The sequence below is a fragment of the Heteronotia binoei genome, chromosome 1 (assembly GCF_032191835.1).
Source record: "Heteronotia binoei isolate CCM8104 ecotype False Entrance Well chromosome 1, APGP_CSIRO_Hbin_v1, whole genome shotgun sequence".
Lineage (NCBI taxonomy): Eukaryota > Metazoa > Chordata > Lepidosauria > Squamata > Gekkonidae > Heteronotia > Heteronotia binoei.
In genome coordinates this window covers 211,190,741-211,212,195 of record NC_083223.1, presented here as the reverse complement: position 1 = coordinate 211,212,195, position 21,455 = coordinate 211,190,741, and the positions used below count along the sequence as shown (strand labels likewise).

General features: G+C 44.1%; 1 protein-coding gene across 1 annotated transcript in view; it reads right to left on the bottom strand.

The window, feature by feature from the left end:
* Nucleotides 1–21,455, bottom strand: part of PKDCC (protein kinase domain containing, cytoplasmic) — a 61,567-nt gene that overhangs the window by 16,745 nt on the left and 23,367 nt on the right. Inside the window, 2 exon segments of the mRNA XM_060247443.1 lie at nt 17,332–17,439; nt 18,514–18,593. Of these exon segments, the coding sequence (XP_060103426.1) occupies nt 17,332–17,439; nt 18,514–18,593 (188 nt within the window).

The window sequence follows — 21,455 nt, the reverse complement described above, 5'->3', positions numbered from 1 at the left end:
ATTTGTTAATATTCTTTTTTATTTTTAAAGTAACAATCAAAAGCAAATAATTCCCATCAGTTTGTGAGAACTTACACAATAAACAAATTCAGAGAAGAACATATCTTCATAAAGCAATAAATAGCAAATATTTGTGCCATCCTGCTGAGATTTAAAGGCACATCTTCCAAAACACAAGTACTTTTCAATCTTCTTCTAAGCCTGCCAAGATTTAAAGGCACATGGTGGCTGCTGGGGTGGGGCTTCCCCTCAACAGCCAGCTAGCTGGTGGTGGGGAGGAGCCTGCAAAACTAGGAGATCCTCCATCTGTCCCTGTCAAAAGTTGAGATTGCATGTCAATAGAATGGTGGCTTTTTCACATGCAACAGCATTGCAATGGGTTCACCAATAACTGAAGAGATAGCATAAACCAAACTATTCCATTTTAGTTATTTGAAGCTATTCTTGTAAAAAATGAAGGAATACTGACAAAATTGGTTTGCATTATGACCATCGTGAGTAGATCTAGCAACTGAGGTTTGATTTATGTCAGTATGAGAAAATTATCCAAGCTAGCCAAGAACCAACCTAGACCTTCAGAAATAGCATGTGACAAGGCACTACAATCTTTTCTAATTGAAGGGTTAAACTACACCAAAAATACAGAGCACAAAATCAACAAAAAGTCTGCATAAGAAAGCCCATTTGTGTAAGTGAAACTACTCTCTGTGCCCTTGCATGCAGAGGTAAGATGGGCAGCAACTAGAGACAGAATGCAGTCAAGTTGCTTTTCCTATGAGTTAATGTCCTCTAAAACATCCTATCATTAACAGCCTCACTCAGGGTTCGCAAACGATGACTGTGGCTTCCATTATCAAGCCAATTCATCTCATGCTGGGTCTTCCCTTTGGAAGAGCCTCCTCTTTATGGCTCACATGGCACCTGCACTTTATTATCTTTATGCACCAGGCCAAAACTTTTCTTTTATCAAATCTTTTAATTACATGGTTCCATCTCTTTTTGTGGTCTGCATTTATCCTGTCGACCATTCTACAAATAGACTTTTTAAGTTGTTGGTTTACGCCCTGGCATGTTTTTAATGCCTTCTTCTACTATTGATAATTTTTATGATTTTTTTTGTATTGGTTTACATTATGAGCCACCTCAAGCAGGTCTCTGGATAAATCACATATACATTTTCTAAATAAATAAATCTGTGTATAGAAATTAGTTTTTAAAGACATCATCATATATTTTGAAATTAATAATAATAATAATAAAATTTTATTTATATCCCGCCCTCCCCGCCGGAGCGGGCTCAGGGCGACTAACAACATATTCATATAGTTATACAAGATTTAAAATCACATTAATTTTAAAACATTCCAATTTAACCAAATACAATACTATAAATTTCAGGTGCTAATTCTATTCATAATAGTGACAGAAGTCATCCAACATCAGTCGCTCAACCAGCAAAGGCCATCCTGAAAAGGGTGGTCTTGCAGGCCCTGCAGAACTGGTCAAGGCTCCGCAGGGCTCGCACTTCTTCCGGGAGCTGGTTCCATAGGTGTGGAGCTGCAATAGAGAAGGCCTGTGTGCGAGTATTTTGTAGTTTGGCCTCCTTTGGTCTGGGGATAGTCAGCTGGTTCTTCCCTGATGACCTCAGTGCTCTCTGGGGTTCGTATGGGGAAAGACGGTCCCTCAGGTAGGCAGGTCCTCGGCCATATAGGGCTTTAAAGGTAATAACCAGCACTTTGTAATGAACCCGGTAAGTAACTGGCAACCAGTGCAGTCCGCGTAGCCCCGGCTGTATGTGCTCCCACTTCGGGAGCCCCAATAACAGCCTAGCCGCCGCGTTCTGCACCAGCTGCAACCTCCGGGTTTGGCACAGAGGCAGCCCCATGTAGAGGGCATTACAGTAATCCAGTCTTGAGGTGACCATTGCATGGATCACTGTTGCTAGGTCCCGGCGCTCCACGAAGGGAGCCAACTGCCTTGCCCGCCTCAGGTAAAAGAACGCCGACTTGGCGGTGGCTGCTATCTGGGCATCCATTGATAATGAAGGCTCCAGTAGAACTCCCAAGCTCTTGACCCGCTGCGCCGCTTTCAGCGGCACACCGTCAAAAACCGGGAGAGGTATTTCTCTCCCTAGGGTGCCGCGGCCCACGCAGAGGACCTCTGTCTTCGTCGGGTTCAGCTTCAGCCTGCTCAGCCTAAGCCAGGTTGCCACAGCCTGCAATGCCAGGTTCAAATTCCCTGGAACGCAGTCAGGCCAGCCATCCATTAGCAGATAGAGCTGGGTGTCATCTGCATATTGGTGACACCCAAGCCCGTACCTCCAGGCAATCTGGGCAAGGGGGCGTATATAGATGTTAAATAGTATCGGGGAGAGAACTGCTCCCTGCGGCACCCCACAATCTAGTGTGTGCTTCTGGGACAGCTCACCCCTGATTGCCACCCTTTGTCCCCATCCCTTGAGGAAGGAGGAAAGCCATTGTAGGGCTAGCCCCCTAACCCCTATGTCGGCCAGGCGGTGGGTCAGTAGCTGATGGTCGACTGTATCGAATACGGCCAACAGATCTAGTAGCATCAGTACCACCACGCCGCCTCGATCCAGATGCCACTGGAGGTCATCTACCAAGGCGACCAGCACTGTCTCCGTCCCATGACCTGGGCGAAAGCTGGACTGGCAAGGGTCTAGGATGGAAGCATCATCCAGAAAACCTTGCACTGCAACGCCACTGCCCTCTCAATAATTTTACCAAGAAACGGTAAATTAGAGACCGGTCGGTAATTTGCCAATTCGGCCGGGTCTGCTGTACTTTTTTTCAGGAGGGGGCGGACCATGGCCTCTTTCAAGGATGTTGGAAAGCGCCCCTCAGAGAGGGATCTATTTATGATGTCCTGTAAAGGACATCTAAGCTCTCTTTGGCAAGATTTAATTAGCCAGGAGGGGCAAGGGTCCAAATCACAAGTTGTTGGGCATGCGGAAGAGAGAATTCCATCAACTTCCTCCAGGCTGAGGAAGGCTCCAGAACAATTCCAGGCTCCAGAACAAAATCGGAAGATAGGCACGGAGCCTCAAGTTCTTGTACTGTATTCAATGTGATAGGCAGGTCCTGGCGGAGCGACGTGATTTTATCTGCAAAATATTTCGCAAAAGCCTCACAGCTTATCTCTAATTCTCTCACATTTGGTCTGCCTTGAGGCAGTGTAGTAAGACTTCCAATTATTCTAAACAATTGAGCTAGGCACGAATTTGCAGACGCAATCCTGGCCGCAAAGTAAGCTTTCTTCGCGGTCTTGACTGCCATCTCATAAGACCTCATAAACGTTCTATAGGATGTTCTCGTCACTTCATCACAAGTATGCCGCCACTGCCTCTCTAGTCGTCTGAGCCCTTGTTTCAGCTGGCGTAACTCCAAGGTGTACCATGGCGCCAGCCTCACATGAGGGCGTAGAGGACGTCGAGGTGCGATCTCATTGATTGCCCTGGATAGCCGGTTTTTCCAGGCCTCCACCAGGTCATCAAGGGAATCGCCAGGGGGCCAGGGATCCCGCAGGGCCATTTGGAACTGTTCCGTGTCCATTAGGCTCCGCGGGCGAGCCAAATAGGCTCTCCGCCCATACAGGGTTGAGGCGGTGTTTCCATACGGGCCTTGAGGACTAGGTGATCCGACCATGGTACCATTTCTACCGCGATATCGTTCACCAAAATCCCGGACACAAAGATCAGGTCTAACATGTGTCCAGCCTGATGCATGGGTGACGTGACAAATTGAGAGAATCCCAGAGTTGCCATGGACGACACCAGATCCATCGCCTGATTGGAGGCCGCGTCATCAGCATGGACGTTGAAATCACCCAGGACCATAAGCCCTGGGTACTCCAACGCCCATCCTGCCACCGCCTCCATCAGGGATGGTAAGGCGCTGGCTGGTGCATTAGGCGGACAGTACACCAGCCAGATCGCCAACCCCTCTCCGACATCCCATGCTAGACCAGCACATTCAATACCCTCGATCGTTGGGACCGGGAGAGCCCGGAAGGAGTAACCCTCCCGTATGAATAATGCCACCCCTCCCCTCCGCCCGCTAGTCCGCGATTGATGAAAGACCGAGTAACCTGGGGGGGGGGGTCATCTGGGAAAGAGTCACTGTCTCCCCATCTCGCACCCAGGTCTCGGGCACGCAAGCCAGGTCCACGTCCTGCCGAAGCAGGAACTCCCTAAGGGCTGAGGTCTTATTATTCACAGACCTGGCATTGCATAACACCAATGACGGAGACGGGCACTTCCTCTTGGCCCCACTACCTGTCACCGTTGGGATGGGAAGTAGACTGGAAGGGGGCTGAGCACTGTTTTGTCTCCGCCTCCTTCCATTACACTTCTGTCTATTCTCACCGTCATACCTTCCCCTCCCCAGGAGCACTGGAATCCCCTGGCCAAGCATCCACACCTATGCCCGGTATGATTTTGCTAATCCCGGACAGTCTCCCCCCTCCCATCCAGATTCTCAGTCTGCAGCCTGAGTTCCTGCCTCACCATCTGCTTCAACCCCCTTATTGTCTGACTCACTATATATTAGGTCAAATTAATTAATTTAAAAAACCCACCCTGCTACTCCCTCTAATTGATTAGTCAAGTTAATTTATTAATTTCCATTTCCAGCACATTAATAAATAATCCCCTCTTATAATTTCCCAATCAATCTGCTAAAAATATAAATATATAAATATATCTATTCCAATATATAAATATATAATAACAATCCAATTACTAATCAATCAGTTAAAATCTAATTAATTAATTAATAATATATTCCAGCAGAGGTAGTTAACAGGTATTGATCTTAAGATGTCATTTTAAATTGCAGTGCTTATAAATAGTCACGGTTGTTCACAGACTGCGCTCTCAAAGTGCAGTGTAGTTCGCAAGGTGCGGTGCAGTTCATATGAGCGTGACTTCCTTGAGGGCCTGATAGTACTCACAGCTTAGGCGACCAAGGGGGGGGGGTGAGACTCCCCCTGTGTCCTCCCAGCTGTTCAAGTTAGCCCCTATAGCCTCAGCCTGGAAAATCACAGCCCCGCGGTGCCGCATCTGGTCTTTTCGTGGGTCACCCGCATACTCTGGGCCTCCCCGTGTCACTTGAGGCCCGCACAGGCCTCCCAGTCGGGGAGTTCCCAACTGCCGGCTCAGCCATGCCCCAACTAACAGCCGCAGGGTGGGAGGATGAGGAGGAAAGATGGAAATTGGAGGTGCCCTCCGAGACTGACGTCCCGGGACCAACTCGCCCCTCCAATTGCTCACCACACCCACGGTTCGCCAGCCTCCATCGCGGCAGCCTCCAGTCCCCGCTACACAGCACGCTCATCGCACAGACGCACTCTCGCCACTCCACCACACCACACGGCTCCACTCTCCTTTCCCCGGCGTCACCCGGGCTCTCTCGCACGCCAGTCCACGGCCACGCCACGCCTCCACTTCAGCGTCGGCCCAGCCAGCAGCAGTGTTCCCAATCTCTCTGCGGGGCCCAGAAGTCATCGGCGTTATTTCTGGATGGTGTTTGTAGATGTTGGTGTTGGTTCGTCCTCTCATTCTCTCGTTAGTTTGATTTCAATTTTGTTGTTGTTTATAGTGGCTATAGCTATTATCGGATGGGAGCCCTAGCACCTAGGCTTCTACCGCCACCGCCATTTTCTGCTGAGTAGTTCCTAGGGATCTCAGACTGTAGTAAGGCAAGTAAACAAATGTTTGGCTGTACATTCAATGTCCTGTCTTGTTGTTCACCAGTCCTGTATCACTATTTTAAACAGGTTGTGGAGAAACAGCTACAAGCATCTCCCAATGCTTCCAAGTCACTGACCAATAATCTATTACTTTACATGACAATCAAAGCAAACTGCAGTAACAACCTTCTTTCCCAAATCCACCTGTGGTAGCTGAATTAAGGCCAGCATGATAACCCCCCTTCCAGTCTACTTCAGACTCGTGGCACATAAATAAACTCCAGGCGTACAATATAAATAGGCTGCGGTTTCCTCCTTTTAACTTGCTTGAGTCACCCTCAATCTGACTGTAATCAGTCCTAATGACCATTTATTTCATCTGCAGCAGCTAGATCACATTTTTTAAAAACTACCAACCATAGCTACCGGTTGGAAAACTGCCCAGCCTCCTTTTCTAGTTATGACCTGCCAATATACCATGGTTCAGGGACTCAACAGTAGGAGCAGCATCCTTACTCCCTTTCTATGTCCCAACCTGTCTAATGACAAAAGGAAATGCCAAAAGCAGAAGCCTATGGAGGAGACAAGTGAAAGTGATGTAAATTAATTGAATAGAATTGCAAACTGCTAGCATATTTTTGAGTATATGTAGCTGTTGAAGACTCCAAACAATTTTGGGAGAAACTAAACCAGTTCTTCTTTGCTTCATAAATTCTGAAATGTTTGTCCAATTTTCCATTTTTGTATTTTGATTACTTTCCATCACTGATTTTCATTCCTTTGTTTGCTTCTACATATTTGAAATCTGAACAATTAGTCAAATTGTTTGGGATTAAGCAAAATAAATCTGGGTGTTCTCTGATCATATGAAGTCAGACCATTGCTCCATCTTGCTCAGCACTGTTTCTGATTAGTAGCAAGTCTGAGGGAATTCTTGAGAGACCTTCTAACGGATGATGCTCAGCATACAAAAACCTACTCTCTCCCAGATTAGTTGTTCTGGAAGAGGGAAGCTCTAAAGAAGAAATAGCCCAGAGGGCAGATGGTGGGGTGAAGATTCCCTATCCTACCACATTGCTGAATAAAGTTGGAACCCTTCCTCAAGCCTACGGAGACTCTCCAACTTACATGGGTTATCATCTAACAATTTAGCCATAACTTGGAGGAAGGCTGGATAAATGCCCAGGCCCACAAGTCTTACTATTTACCCCAAGAATATTCAGCCACATATATACATGATCTAGGCACTTTAATATAATAAGCCCAATAATCCATTCCATGCCCACAGTCTGAGTCTCAACTGCAGAAGAGACACAGGACCGGACTGCCCGCTATGTGACTTAGGCCATTGCCTAGGGTGCCGGACAGTCCAGAGGTCCAGGATTGGATGGCACTCGCCACCTCTCAGAATCTGAGAGGTGTGGGTAGCAGGGTTTTCTTCCTGCTTTTGCACCTCAGAGTGCAAAAGCAGGAAAAAGATCCCTCCAAACTTCTCAAAATTTCCAGAAAAGGGCAACTAGAATGATTAAAGGTTTGGAACACTTTCCCGATAAAGAAAGGTTAAAAAGCTTTCTGGAAGTCAAGGTAAACAACTGGGTCCCCTTTGTCCACATGCTTGTTCACCCCCTCAAAGGACTGTAACAGGTTAGTGAGGCAAGATCTTACCTTACAGAACCCATGCTGAGTCTTCTTCAACAACTTGTGTACATCAATGTGCCTACTCATTCTGTCCTTGATATTGGTTTCTACCAACTTTCCTGGTATTGAAGTCAGACTGACTGGCCTGCAATTTCCCGGATCTCCTCTAGAACCCTTTTTAAAGATGGGGGTGACATTTGCTACCTTCCAGTCCTCAGGAACGGAGGCAGATTTCAATGAAAGATTACATATTTTTGTCAGGAGATCCACAAGTTCACTTTGAGTTCTTTCAGAACTCTTGGATGTATGCCATCCAGATCTGATGACTTATTAGTTTTTAATTCATCAATCAGTTGTAGGACCTCCTCTCTTGTCACCTCAATCTGACTCAGGTCTTTCAACACCCCTTCCAAAATTAGTGGTTCTGGAGAGGGCAAACACTTCTCATCTTCCACAGTGAAGATGGAGGCAAAAAAATGCATTCAGCTTCTCAGCCATTTCCCTATCCTCCTTCAGTAATCCTTTTACCCCTTGGTCATCCAAGGGCCCCACTGCCTCCCTGGCTGGTTTCCTGCTTCTAATATATTTGAAGAAATTTTTATTGATGGTCTTTATGTTTTTTGCAATACGCTCCTCATAGTACCTTTTTGCCTGCCTGATCACAATCTTGCATTTGATTTGCCACAGCCTGTGTTCCCTTTTATTAATCTCCCTTGGACTAGCTTTCCACCACTTAAAGGAGTCTTTCTTACCTTTTACAGCTTCCATTACTTTGTTTGTTAACCATGCAGGCCTTCTCTTATACCTGTTTGTGCCTTTCCTAACTTGTGGTATATATTTTATCTGCGCTTCTAGGATTGTAGTTTTAAATAGCCTCCAAGCTTCCCCAAGGGTTTTGACTGTATTTACCTTTCCTTTCAGTTTCCTCTTCACATGCCTCCTCATCTCAGAGAATTTACCCCTTTTAAAGTTAAACGTGGTTGTGCTGGTCTTTTGGGGCAACTCTCTATTTATACAAATGGTAAAATCAATAACGTTATGGTAACTGCTCCCAAGCGGTGCAATCACTTTTACATCTCTCACCAAGTCTTGGGCATTACTTAGGACCAAATCCAGGATCGCCCCACCCCTGGTAGGTTCTGTGACAATCTGCTCCATAGCACAGTCATTGAGAGCATCTAGAAACTCAATCTCTTTCTCTCGACCTGAACACATATTGACCCTATCAATCTGCGGGTAATTAAAATCACCTATTACGACACAGTTTTTACATTTAGCCACTGTCTTTAATCCTTCCATCATATTATAATGATCCTCTATCTTTTGATTTGGTGGCCGATAACAAACTCCCATAGTTAAATTTCCTTTTGGGCCCTCTATTTCGACCCAAAGCATTTCTAGAAGGGAATCTAATTCTTTGACCTCAGTCTTACTGGACCATATACCCTCTCTGACATACAGAGCCACCCCACCTCCAACCCTTCCCTCCCTATCCTTCCGATATAACTTATATCCAGGAATCACCATGTCCCACTGATTCTCCTCATTCCACCAAGTTTCTGAAATTCCCACAATGTCTATGTTTTCCCCCAACACTCAACATTCCAACTCACCAATTTTACTTCGAACGCTTCTAGCATTTGTATACAAACATCTATAATTTCCCAGGCAAGTTAGGCCCGCAACCTTCCGTCTGCTGCCTCGAGACTTTAGCAGGCAGCCCATACTGTTTGTCACCATCTCAGTGGACAACTCTGATCCATTACTTGGTAGAAAAATAACAGCTAACACTTCATCTCATTGAGATGAGTCCTCCTGAACCTCACGATTGCATTTCCCCACATTGTTGGTGCCAACATGCACCACGACCACTGGCTCCTCCCCAGCACTGTCTATCAGCCTATCTACAACACATGTAATGTCCGTTACCTTCGCACCAGGCAGGCAAGTCACCATACGGTCAGTATGCGGTTTTGCCACCCAGCTGTCTACTTGCCTAAGGATCGAATCACCAACTCTCCCTGCCCAGGGATGGTTCCTTGGCGTGAAAGGATACCCACTCACCAACTGAAGAAGAGGTCCCTTCTGAGGGCGCATTCCCCTTATCCTCAGCATGGTGCCCTGTTCCCTCTTGACCCTCATGCTCCCTGGCAGCAATGGGGCTGCCACATTCAGAGTGGGGCTCATCTAATACGTCCCTGAGAGTCTTCTCCGAGTGCCTAACTGACTGTCTCTGCTTCTCCAGGTCAGTCATCTTGGCCTCCAGAGTACGTACTTGGTCCCTGAGGACCAGGAGCTCCTTGCATCAAGCACACACCCAAGACTTCTGTCCTGTGGGCAGATAGTCATACATGAGACACTCAGTGCAAAACACTGGAAAGCCCCCACCCCCCTGCTGGCATTCTACCTTCATGATAGCTTTTTTTCAAAAATATACAGTCCCCTTTTAAATCCTGTTTGTTTATGTGGCTCTCATTCTGGAGGGTCTACTTACCTTATTGGGAACACAAGGAAAATAGGGATCTGTGTTCATGGTCCTTACACAGCCCCCAAGCTAAGAGCCACAGGCCAAGAGCCCTTTAGCTCTCGCTTTTCAGTTTGCGCCCCTGGCAAGGCACAGCTTAATAATACAAAGAGGGTGGGGAACACAGCCACTCCTAATCCATCAGCAACAATCACCTTCAGCCCACTCAAACTAAACAGCAGTTCCCCAGCAACCACAAACTCAGAATTGTCAGTAATCACACAGTCACACAAACTCAGAAATTCTCAGCAACTTCCCCAGCTGCTTAGAAAGCCAAACCTCACCCTTATAGCACTTCTTCTCTGCTCTCTCTCAGAGCTCTCTGAAATGTGCCAGAGGACTGGCTACATCGGGGTGTGTGGCCTAACATGCAAGGGAGTTCCTGCTACAAAAAAAGCAGTGGCCCAATCTCTGCATACTATGGGCCCATAGGATAAAATGGACTCCATTCTATCAGGGAAGGGGTGCAAGTAGTTAGCTTTGCCTAGGGTTCCAAACAGTCTAGGTCCAGCCCTGAAGACTCCAGCCCTGAAGAGACATAAAAGCAGGTACAGGGGGAAAAGACAAAAGGCTAAGTAGGATGTAGTATGCAGAAATGTAGTTAGACATATTTGGATTTTATTTCAATTCATTATAAAGACTATGCCAAAAATCCTGGGCAGTCCTCTACTAATGCCACAGTCACATCTTGGTTCAGTGTTTAACTATTTCCATTCCTAGTGGTTATACTCTAATTGCCCTATTCCCACTCTGCCAGTCTGAGTCACAAGAGCAAAGAATGTATTGATTTTTGAAAACTATAAGTGGAAGTCAATGGTCTTATAAGGGAGTAATTCTGTTTAGGATTGCATTGTACATGTACTGACAGGGCAGGACCATGGAGTGCACTGAGCACTGATATGCCCCACCTCTGTTGAAATGTAGGTTTCTTCATTTGTGAAATTATAGCTCGTATTTCAAGAGTAGTAGTTTGTTTTGGAATAAAAATATTTCCTTTTTTTTTTAAAAGGATGAGTAGAGATTAGTGGCCTCCACAAGGGAAAGTACCCCAGATTCATCCACTCAGCAAAGTCTGTCTAGTATTCCTTTGGCATTTGTGCTATTATCATACTTACATTATCCTGGGAGTTGGGAGCAGGGTGGGGGATCTTCCTTAATTACATCAAGTTACTTAAATGGAGGGAAAAGGTAACTTAAAAACATTCTTGTTTATTTAAGGAAGTTGTTGTTTATAAGTAGGGAAAAGTTCTGGAATGTTTAAAAAATGTTCTTATTTAAAAAAACAGTTCCTATGCAGATGCTCAAAGGCTCCAAGACAAATGTGCTTGGTCATCAGGTTACAGAAGTTTCTCATAGTTATGAATTTCCATTCCATTTCTGTAAAGCCTTGCTTGGTGATGTGGCAACCCCATTGAACAAGGAAGGTTTGTCTGTGTGTTGCTACCATCAGCCTATCATTCCTGGTTACACAAGTAAAACTTGCTTGTCTGAAGTGCACTTGGGAAGTCAGATACCAGAGAGATGCCTCAGTTTGACCCCTGCTCAGTTTAATTATTACTTTTGTCTAGTTTTTTTAATAGCTTTCTAATTTTATCATGTTTAAGGTTATGTGCAGTGAGTCACCTTTAGTGCCATTTTTACAACAGACAGGCAGAGAATAAATCTTCTATAAATAAGATATTTTTAAGCCTACAGGCCGAGAATTAACAACCAAACATACAACTCAGTCAGAGAATGAGGTTGGATTCTAAGCTGAATAGACTCCCAGTTTTCTACATAGGTTGCTATAGCATTTTGGAAACACCATTGTACTGTAAATGTTTACACACAGCATGGCCTTGCCAAACCATCAAAAGGGCAAATGAGAACAGCTAAAGTCTTACCTTACAAGCAGTTACTGCATTCCTTTGCTCCTTCAGAAAGCAACTCCCCCCTTCCACAGCTCTCATTTAACCTTGCAATCCCCATGATGTAATGATGACAGTTTTAAAAACCAACAGAATTTGATTCTTAAATACCTGTGGAAGGTCTTTTGGGTCAAGCAGCCTTAAAGAAGTTGGTTTACAAGGTCTCTTCTAGCAAATGGCAGGAGATAGAGGGGAACTTACTAAGAGCAGGAGGGAGGCCCAGGAGACATCACTGGTAACATGGCTACATCACTTCTGGTGTGTACTGGAAGTTATATCATCATGTCCCACCATCAGGACAATGCTCTGATATTTGAGCAAAAACTCAACTGTAAAAATGGCTTCTATCGTAGAGTTTTTGCCCAAATATCAGGATGTCGCTGATGTGATAATGTCACTTAAAATCCACACTGGAGGTGATGTTACCATGTTGCCAGTGGCATAGCCTGGGCCTCATGTCTCCCCAGCCAGAAATGATGGTGGGGTGGGGCCTGGTGACAGGGGACCCCCACCTTCACCAGAGTGTGTTGCAAGGATATGGATGGCTCCCTGAGGGACTGATGCAGCTGCCAGGCAAAGGGCATGATGGGATAGAAGCACTCAGAAATACTACTGCAGAAGCCCTGCCTTGGGGGCTTACCAATTAAGGAAAATAGCATTTTTTTTCCTTTTCATGCAATAGACAAAAAACTGGGTGGCACCTCTTTGTGATTGGAAGCACTTTAGAATAAATAATCAATTTTTAATAAGCTCTGCCAAAATTATCTTAGCTTCATAGCAATTTTGATGGGGGTAGAATTTTTTCCCAGAGAATGCTTGGGCTCTGCAAATAGAGAGTAAGTTCAGTGTAGTGGTTCAGTGTGCAGACTCTAATCTGGAAGAACCACGTTTGATTCCCCAGTCCTTCATATGCACCTGCTGAGTGACGTTGGGTCAGTCACAGTCAGCCCCATAGCCAGAAAATTTTGGGTGGAGGGGCCCGGGAACTAAAAAAATTGGTGGGGGCTTTGGGGCTTGGCTGTTTCTTCCCTCCAGCGGCCAGCCCACCCAGCCCCAGCTCTCTCTCTCATGTCACTGTCACTCTCCCGCTTTCTCTTTCTGCTGTTCTCTCACTGTCCCCCCCCTCTGGCTGCCATTCTTTCTTTCTTTCTTTCTCTCTCTCTCTCTCTCTCTCTCGTCTTGTGCTCTCTCTCTCTCTCTACCCTTGCTGTCAGGAGCTCTCTCTCCCCCTCTCTGCTCCAAAACAAAGTTATCATGTTCTAATTCACCAGGAAGTCTGCAAAGAAGGCAGGATTCTCCTCTAAGCATTTAACTGAAGAACTTCCTTAAACGACACTGCAAAGTGAGGCAATGTGAAGTGCTTCTACCAGAAGAGCAGCCCCTTTTTCCTCCTGACCTCCCATTTGCCAGTTTAGATAAAAATTTACCAGCAATCTCGGTGAGGGACTGGCAGGAGTGGCCCTTCGGCCCCTCACAGAGTGGACTGGTGGGGGGGAGGAGTCACTGCCACACTTGGCCTTCCTGCACGTGGGAACCTGCCTGCCAGGATCTTCCCTCCTTGGCACTCAGAGGGCTGCCCAGGGCAAAAAGAGGGGAGTTGCCCCTCCCCGGGGGGGAATGAAGCCTGTGGGCGCCCTGCCCTCCCCTTGCTGCGGGGTTCCCTCCCTGCGGGGCCGCTGCTCTCTCATGTTCTCTCTTTCTCTTTCTCTCTCTCCCTCCACAAGTCCTGCAGGCCCTGCAATGGAGGGGCCCTACATATGGAAGGGGGGGTTAATAGAGTGACCTGGGCCCCCCGGGCCCCTCCCTATAGCTACAGGCCTAGTCACAGTCCTTGAAAGAGCTTTGTCACCCCAACCTACCTCACAGGGTGTCTGTTGTGGGGAGAGGAAGGGAAAGGAGATTCTAAGCTGCTCCGAGACTCCAAGTGAAGGGTGGGGTATAAATCCAATCTCTTCTAATTTTTTTCCAACTTATTTGATATTGTTGTTCATCCTGGTTACCATTTTTTCCTGGATGAAGTCACACAATGATCTCATATAATCAAGGACAATACCGCAATAATATATAGTCAAAAAGGTTTAGCTATGCAATGATTTCGCTGAAAGCAATCAAAAATTATAGCAAAGTCAAATGGATAGCTGCAATTATGCAAGGTGCCAAAGATGTCAATTAAAAAAGGGAAGCATTTTTGACGCTGCTAAAAGGATTCTCCCAAAAAACCTGTGTGAACTTAGTCCAGATGTAGTTTAAATAGCTACACCAAACAGCTGACACAAACCAGTGTTCTTGTTGATGTCAGAGGGAGAATATGTGAATAGTTCATTAAAGGATTGGGGCTATTGTTTCTAAATTTTTTGGAAAACATATCAGTCAGGTCAAAAGGAAATGGCTTGTGTTTTTCTGCAACTGTCATGCACGTTTTGTTTACAGAATAAATGTATACATTCCAATGTTCAGCAGTATTAATAGAGTATTTTTGAACACAGTGTCACTTCAAACAAGCATTGCATACAGATAACCAGCTTTAATAATGGGAAGATTTACGATTTTAAAAAGCACACATGACTATTAAAGCTCCCCACACACACCCACATATGCTTTGTTTCTGTGTCACTAAAGCAAAGTCCAAAGAAGAATATAATTTATGGTACTATAAAAGGTTTACAACTGAAACACAGTGAAAGCTTAAGACCCAAGTCATTTGTAACATGACCAAGGTTTATCTTGTTAACTTTTATTTATGGGAAGGCTCACATTGACAAGTGTTTTTATGGAGTTACTATTCTACTGATGGTTGGTACCACTTCCCTTTTGTGAAATTGGATGTATCCTCTCTCTCTCTCTCTGGAAGAGAGTAGAGGTCTTCCCCAAAGATCAGCATCCCATTTTGTCAAATAGAAGTTTTCACAATGCATTATTAGAGACACTCCAGCAATTTCTTACAGCTCCACCAATAATAAGATTCTGCATGGGTAAAGAATTTTCAGGGTTCAAAGAGCTTCACATGCATTGTCATAGCCTTTAAAACAGTCTTGGAAGATAGGCCAGCAATAACAACCTACATATTGCAGATGGGAGGCTAGCTATGATAAGAGCTCAGTCAGCAACTGTCTGGGATCATTGGTATTTGCTCTCAGCTGCTAGGACATTGTATGCGCAGTTGTGGAAGCAAGAAAAAATACCAGAGAAATGGGACTGGATTGTGAAAGTTTTATCGTGGAGTGAGATGGACAAATTAACAAGAACTTTAAGAGACTATGATTTGGATGTGTTTAAAAAGGAGTGGAAGAAATTTAGAGGATACATAGAGAAAGAGTGGAATGTAAAAAGACATTGGACAATTTTTTAACATGAATATGAGAAAAGAAAGATATTGAACTTTGATTGGTTAAGGGTACCTTTATAACTGGACTTAAGTATATAACCTTGGCGGGAGTCTAGTAACGGAGGGAGAGAGGATTGGAAAATATCATATGGGTTAGAGATAGTAATGATATAATTAGATATTGTTACTATATGTTATCAATAAAATTGTTTAAACCGTAGCAACTGTCTGGGATCACAACTTGTATGCTTAGCCATTCACTGCATGCCCTTCCTGATAACAGTGTGCTCAGCCATTTCAATCAAAAAGGCAAATTCACATTGGGCATTGCTTTTTTCAGGGAGATGTACACTGCTGAAACGAATGAGGCAGGCAGTGACTACACAAATCTCATGTGCATGTATGAGACAACGTGCTTGGTTCTAGGTAAGAATGAGCTAAGATTCCAGGCTGTTGAGTAAAATTAACAATATTAACTATGAACTTGGTTCCATTTAAAAAATTAATTGCAGTCCTTCCTGCTCGTTATTTGGTATTGTTTGTAGGAGTAAAAACCAAAAGGAATTGAGCAAAATACCCCAAATTACTTCTAAACAAAGGGGACCCAGGCCATTGTTGAGCTGGGCCAAATGCAGCTGGTGGTTATTACACGTTATTTGTTTTACTTTCAAGGAAACTAATGAAGACCATATATGCATATATAGGGCTTGCTATCCCAGCATCCTGTGCCTGCAATCCTGCTCCACTGTAATTGGCCAAAGCAGGGTTTATGTTCCACAGAACCTTGAGCTGTTCTAATGACGCAGTTAAATCTGGGTACAGAAGACAGCCCCAATGACCCTCCAATATCCCAGCACTCTCTCCACAAAGGATGGATTGTATTGCCAAAAAACAATTTGGCTGTGTCAACAGCTGTCACTCAGCAAACTTTGTGATGAAAATCTGCAAATTAAAAAGTTATATGAACACCTGCACCAGTTCTTCTGCCAATTCCTTACCGCGGTGCTTGTCAGAGAGCTCAGAACTAACAAACCTGATCTCATACCCAGGTAAAGGTTCTCAGGATGGAAGCCCAGATACAGCATTGCCATCTCCATCCTAATCCAACCAGAAATATCAACTAAGCATCCAGGACTGGAACAGCTCTCTGACCCAGGGAATTCTCTCACTGGAAATGTCCCCGTCTGTATTTCTTCTTCAGCTCTGCCCAATGACCCTACCCAAAGCTCATCCATAAGATGAATCTACAGATCAACTACTTTAAAAATTGAATCATCCCCACCCTTTAAAACATGATTACATCAAAAAGAGTTGAGAGTATCATGAGGGCCCAAAGCCAACAAATCTAAGTTAAGAGAAATGGACACCCTATGTTAATGGTTAGGATTCTAAAACTCCTGGACCGTGTGGATCCTACTCACCCCCACCTGCTTTCATATGCTGCAGAGTGGTGAGAAACAGAGAGCCATAAGGTGACACTGTTTTGACATCTCTTCACCCACCATTAAGAGTCAGTTTTGACATACCACCACCCCCTTCAATATCTCTCACCACAGTAAGAAGCCCAGGTCCTTATCAAGAAAAGTTGAGGGGGGGATCATACTGCACTGGAAAACCACAGAACTATATGCTTAATATGCTGGTTTCCAAGTTATTAATCAGTTTAAAAATATAATCCATTTCCCCACATTTGTTTCTCAAATAGAAAGGGCTTTATTTTTCCTATCTAGCTTCATAACAACCCTATGAAACAGTTACACTGTGAGAGAATGACCAACCTAAAGTATCTGAATCCAGACTGCTATGGACTTGGTTCAGCACTCTCTCCAACATATCTGGTTCTCTCCAACCTGGAACAACATTTCCATAGTTTTAGCCTATATAGAGACTATAGCCAGTCCATTTGGAACCCTGGGAATTTTTTAGAAAGTACAGAACAGAAGGCTTCATTCTGTTACTATCTCAAATTTGTCTGGAGCCCAGCACTACATTGTCCCCAACAGATACCAGTGCTGCAATTATCACTATCATTCAGCATGCATTTCTTAGATGCACTGCCACCCACCTCCTTCCAATTTTATTCAGTTCTTTGATAATCTTGCACTTGCCTGAAATTGTATGTTATGCACTGAAATTCCCACCTCCCTTTTCCACAGCTTCATGACCCCCTTAAACTCTCATCCTTTCTCATGCAGGACTTTGCCACACATCTATAAGCAACACTATACCCGATCTGGGAGTCCTCGTCACATTCTTGAGGTAGAGACCACTCTTGTATAAATACAAAACTCTTTCTAAGTGAGTGACAGTTGTGTCTATTCCCCAATGAAGCTCTCCTGAAAAGGGAAGAGAAAAACAGATTTTGTGAAGCAAAAGCAGTTAGCAAAAAAGAAAGATGTAATCATTGTGTGGACTAATAGGGAGGTAAAGATGGAAGTCCTGCTAGAAATCAAACAAATGGCATTATTATTGGATTACACATCTACCCTTCCCCTTCTCCAAGAAGCTTAGGGGAGCATTCTTGGGATGACCCTGTTTTATCCCAAGAGCAGCCTTTAGTTACAGGTACTAGCCCAAGGTGAGCCTCCCAGATGACTTGAGATTTGGACTGAGATCTCTGAGCCAAACCCTACACTCTGACTGCTGCATCACACTAGCCTCTATAGAGCCTCTACAGAAGACCAAAGTACCCTAGGATAACTTGGTCATTTGAATCAGTCTGCCTAACATCAAGTACAAATAAATGGTAAAATAGTCATCTCTACCTGCCCGGTGTCTCTTAATCATGTGAATACTTCAGTGGGTGGCTCTCAGAACATGCCCGCATAGCCATTTATTTAGTTCTGTAGTGCTAAACTATGCCAGGGTTTAGATATCTGTACAAAGATCCTTCAAAAAACCTTTATCTGCTTGGGGAGAAGAGAAGAAGAAGAGTTGGTTCTTATGTCCCACTTTTCTCTACCTGAAGCAGCTTATAGCCACCTTGCCTTCACCTCCCCACAAAAGAAACCCTGTGAGGGAGAAGGGGCTGAGAGAGCTCTGAGAGAACTGTGACTGACTCAAGGTCACTCAGCTGGCTTCATGTGAAAGGAGTAGGAAATCAAACCCAGTTCTCCAGATTAGAATCTTCCACTCTTAACCAGTATGCCACACTGGATAAAGTTTTCTATCTCACTTCTTTCTTTTGTGAAGTGCTTTACAAATTAAAACAGCAATGACAGTAAATAAAGCAATACAAGCAGGCCACAAAATACAAATATGACAAAATAAAAAGTTGAAGGCCTTTGATATTAGCTGATTTTAAATTGCTTTGGAATATCTGAAGTCTTTCGGAAGGATACGACTGTCAAATAAAAGTCATTATGAACGAGAAAGATCATGAAAGAGGGCTTACAAAGTCATTGGTTTACCTGTGGCATTGACTATTACATCCAGTAATGGTCTCAGGGATGCAGGGGCACTATGTGGCAAAAGATATGTAAAGAAAAACCTACAAAGAGAGAAACTTGTTAGGTTTATGAGAGTTGAGAAACCACAGAACAACATAATGAATAATAAAATTCCCGTAATTTACAAGCCACTGAACTATCCAGGAAATAGAATCATATTCTATAATTAAATGCATAGCTGCAGGTATGTCCACACAGCTGCTGGGTGCTGCTTACACAGACCTGCTTTGCTCAAGGCCACCTTGTAACTACCTGTAAATGTTTTACAAATGTTAAAATTTGCTATAAAACCCCACAGATTTTGCCTATTTGCAAAGCTGTCTGTCTCTGCTTGAACAAGTTATTTTTGTTGTTTTTGTGAGAGCTGTAAATTTAAAACTTCTTTCAAATTTCCAGCCTGAGAATTCAATAATCAGGTCTTTCCCTGTGTCAAATCACTAACACTTTTTGCAACTTAAGACAGCTGAAAATGTGAAACAGACTAATTTCCCATAGTGTACACAGTTTCTTTGGCCACACTATCTCCTCCAGTCAAGCAAGTTTTGCATGGACTGAAATGATATAGGAACTGCAAACATAGTTTAGTAGGGGGGGGAAGCCTTCTGCAGATGTTCTGCTCCATTCATGAAGTGGGAACATATTGGAAGCATGACCTGCACGGTAACCATCTCATATAAAAATCCAGTGGTGCCCAATTCACACAAGATGGCAACAGGATCACACTCCTGAACTGTGTGGCTAGAAGCCTCCCAGTTTGTGTGAATAGAACATAATGTCTGCAGGTGGCTAAAGTGGGATGCTTATACCATCATCCAGACAACCTTCAACTGTACAAAGATATCAATCTTCAGTTTTGGGATTAGTGGAACACAGAGATCAAACAAGAGTCCTTGGACTAGCAAACATTATTCAAAGCCTTCAGTCACCACTAAGAAAAACTTAAAATGGAAACAGAACCTAGAATCTCAAAAAGTGTCAACACTTTCATATGAAGGACACAGATTAATTCCAGAGTAGTTATCTTGGTATGATTTATTATGGGATATATAATTCCATTGCCTCCAAATCCTCCAGCCAAGTCCCATAGCTTTATAGTCTACCAACTCTCTTTCAGAGTTACTTTTAACAAGATGGACAGTTCATGTTCAGTATAAACTGGAGCATGAGGCACACATATTACGTTATGAGCAGATGGAAATTCCATACGATGCTGCCCTGTTCTACATGCATTCTGAAAAGCAAAGTATTTTTGATATACATAGATCACACTATCAGATAAAAAGAAGCCATTTCTAAAAAGGTAGTTAAATCACATCCTATGGTGAAAATAAAATCCATGCAATATTACATTTTAAAATGAAGTTGTACAGAAGTGTCAGTGCAAGGTTCTTTGTTGGCACTAGGGTGGTGTTGTGAACAGAGCATTATACCCAGACAATGGTAAAGGGCATGAATGGCTTTGAATAAACAATAGAATAACTATGAAAGCTCCAGGAAGTGGACACCCTGTTTTGGTGTCAAAATGCTGATACGGGACCTCAATCAAAGGTGAGCTTTGCATGCTTCCAAGGCCTTTTTCTTAAATGCAGTCCTCTGCCAAAGCAAGTAAGTTCCAAAACTTTGGTAGTGGCACAAAGGAAGAGCAGGGAACTGCAGCTGGGTGGGTGGAATCATCATTATAATTGTTTTCACTTGAGTATTTAGGAGAGTGTTACCAAAGACTCAACATTTCAAATCAGTCGACCCTTCCTCAATTCATAATAAAGACATTCTTCTGGAACAATGATGTGATTTGCCATAAGGTGACACCTGTGAACATATGAAGCTTCTACCAAATCAGACCACTGATCCATCAAGGTCAGTTTGGTTTATTCAGATCAGCAGTGGTTGTCTGGTTCTTAAACTGAGCTCTTTTGTATCACCTACTAAACTGGCAGAGCTGGCAACCCTACTCCATAGATGAAGAATTTCCTGTGAGTGATCACAGAATGTCTGTCTTTACCCTTTAAGATATAACTAGGGTTGCTAGCCCCAAGATGGGAGCAGGAGATCCCTCAGTTTTGCAGACTCCTACCTGTCTGCCACCAGCCAGCTGGCTAGTGGGAGAAAACCCCACCCACAACAGCCATGACTGCGGCAACATTCCCAATGTGATGATTTCACACAAAATGACAGCATCACACCAGGGATGTCACTCAGTGATGCTCTGGTATTTCAGGAAGAACCATAGAGTTTTGCCCAAAATACCAGAGTGTTGCTGCACAATGTCCCCAGTGCAATGACATCACTTCCATATGATGTCATCATGGCAGAGCCATTGCATTCTGTGGCGTTGCCCCACCTCCTCACTCCTGGAAAGGTCCCTCCCCCCCACCACCAGCAAGAGTCTAGAACCTGGCAACCTTAGATATAGCCTCTGATTCAGTACATAACTACAGTTATTGTGAACAGTGGGTTAGATCCAAAAAGCTATTAGTGGTAGGAAGAAACTTAGCAGTGTTTCACCAACAGAAAGAAGCTGCAAGCTGAGCTTGTTTTTAGAGGTAGCATGTTTCAGCTATATGTGTGGGCTGGGGATGAGTTTAGAGGAAGTCTCAGTTATTTCCCCTTAATTAAGCTGGGTATCTGCTGGTCACCCTAGAAGAGTTTTAAAGTTTTGGCCAGCCATGCCAAACCTGGGAGAGGGAGCAGAAAAGAACTGAAAGCAGTATAGGCTGTGCTTGTTATGGCTGTTTTCCTACTCTTGCTTTCTTGTTGCTTACTGATAGGGTTACCAAGTTCCTGCTGTGGGTGGATGATCCTTACCCTGGCTCCAGTTGCTTGCTGGCATTCAGAGGGCCAGCAAGAGGGAAAAAAATAAAACTTCAGTCAGGCAATGGTGTGACATTACTTTCAGGGTTTTA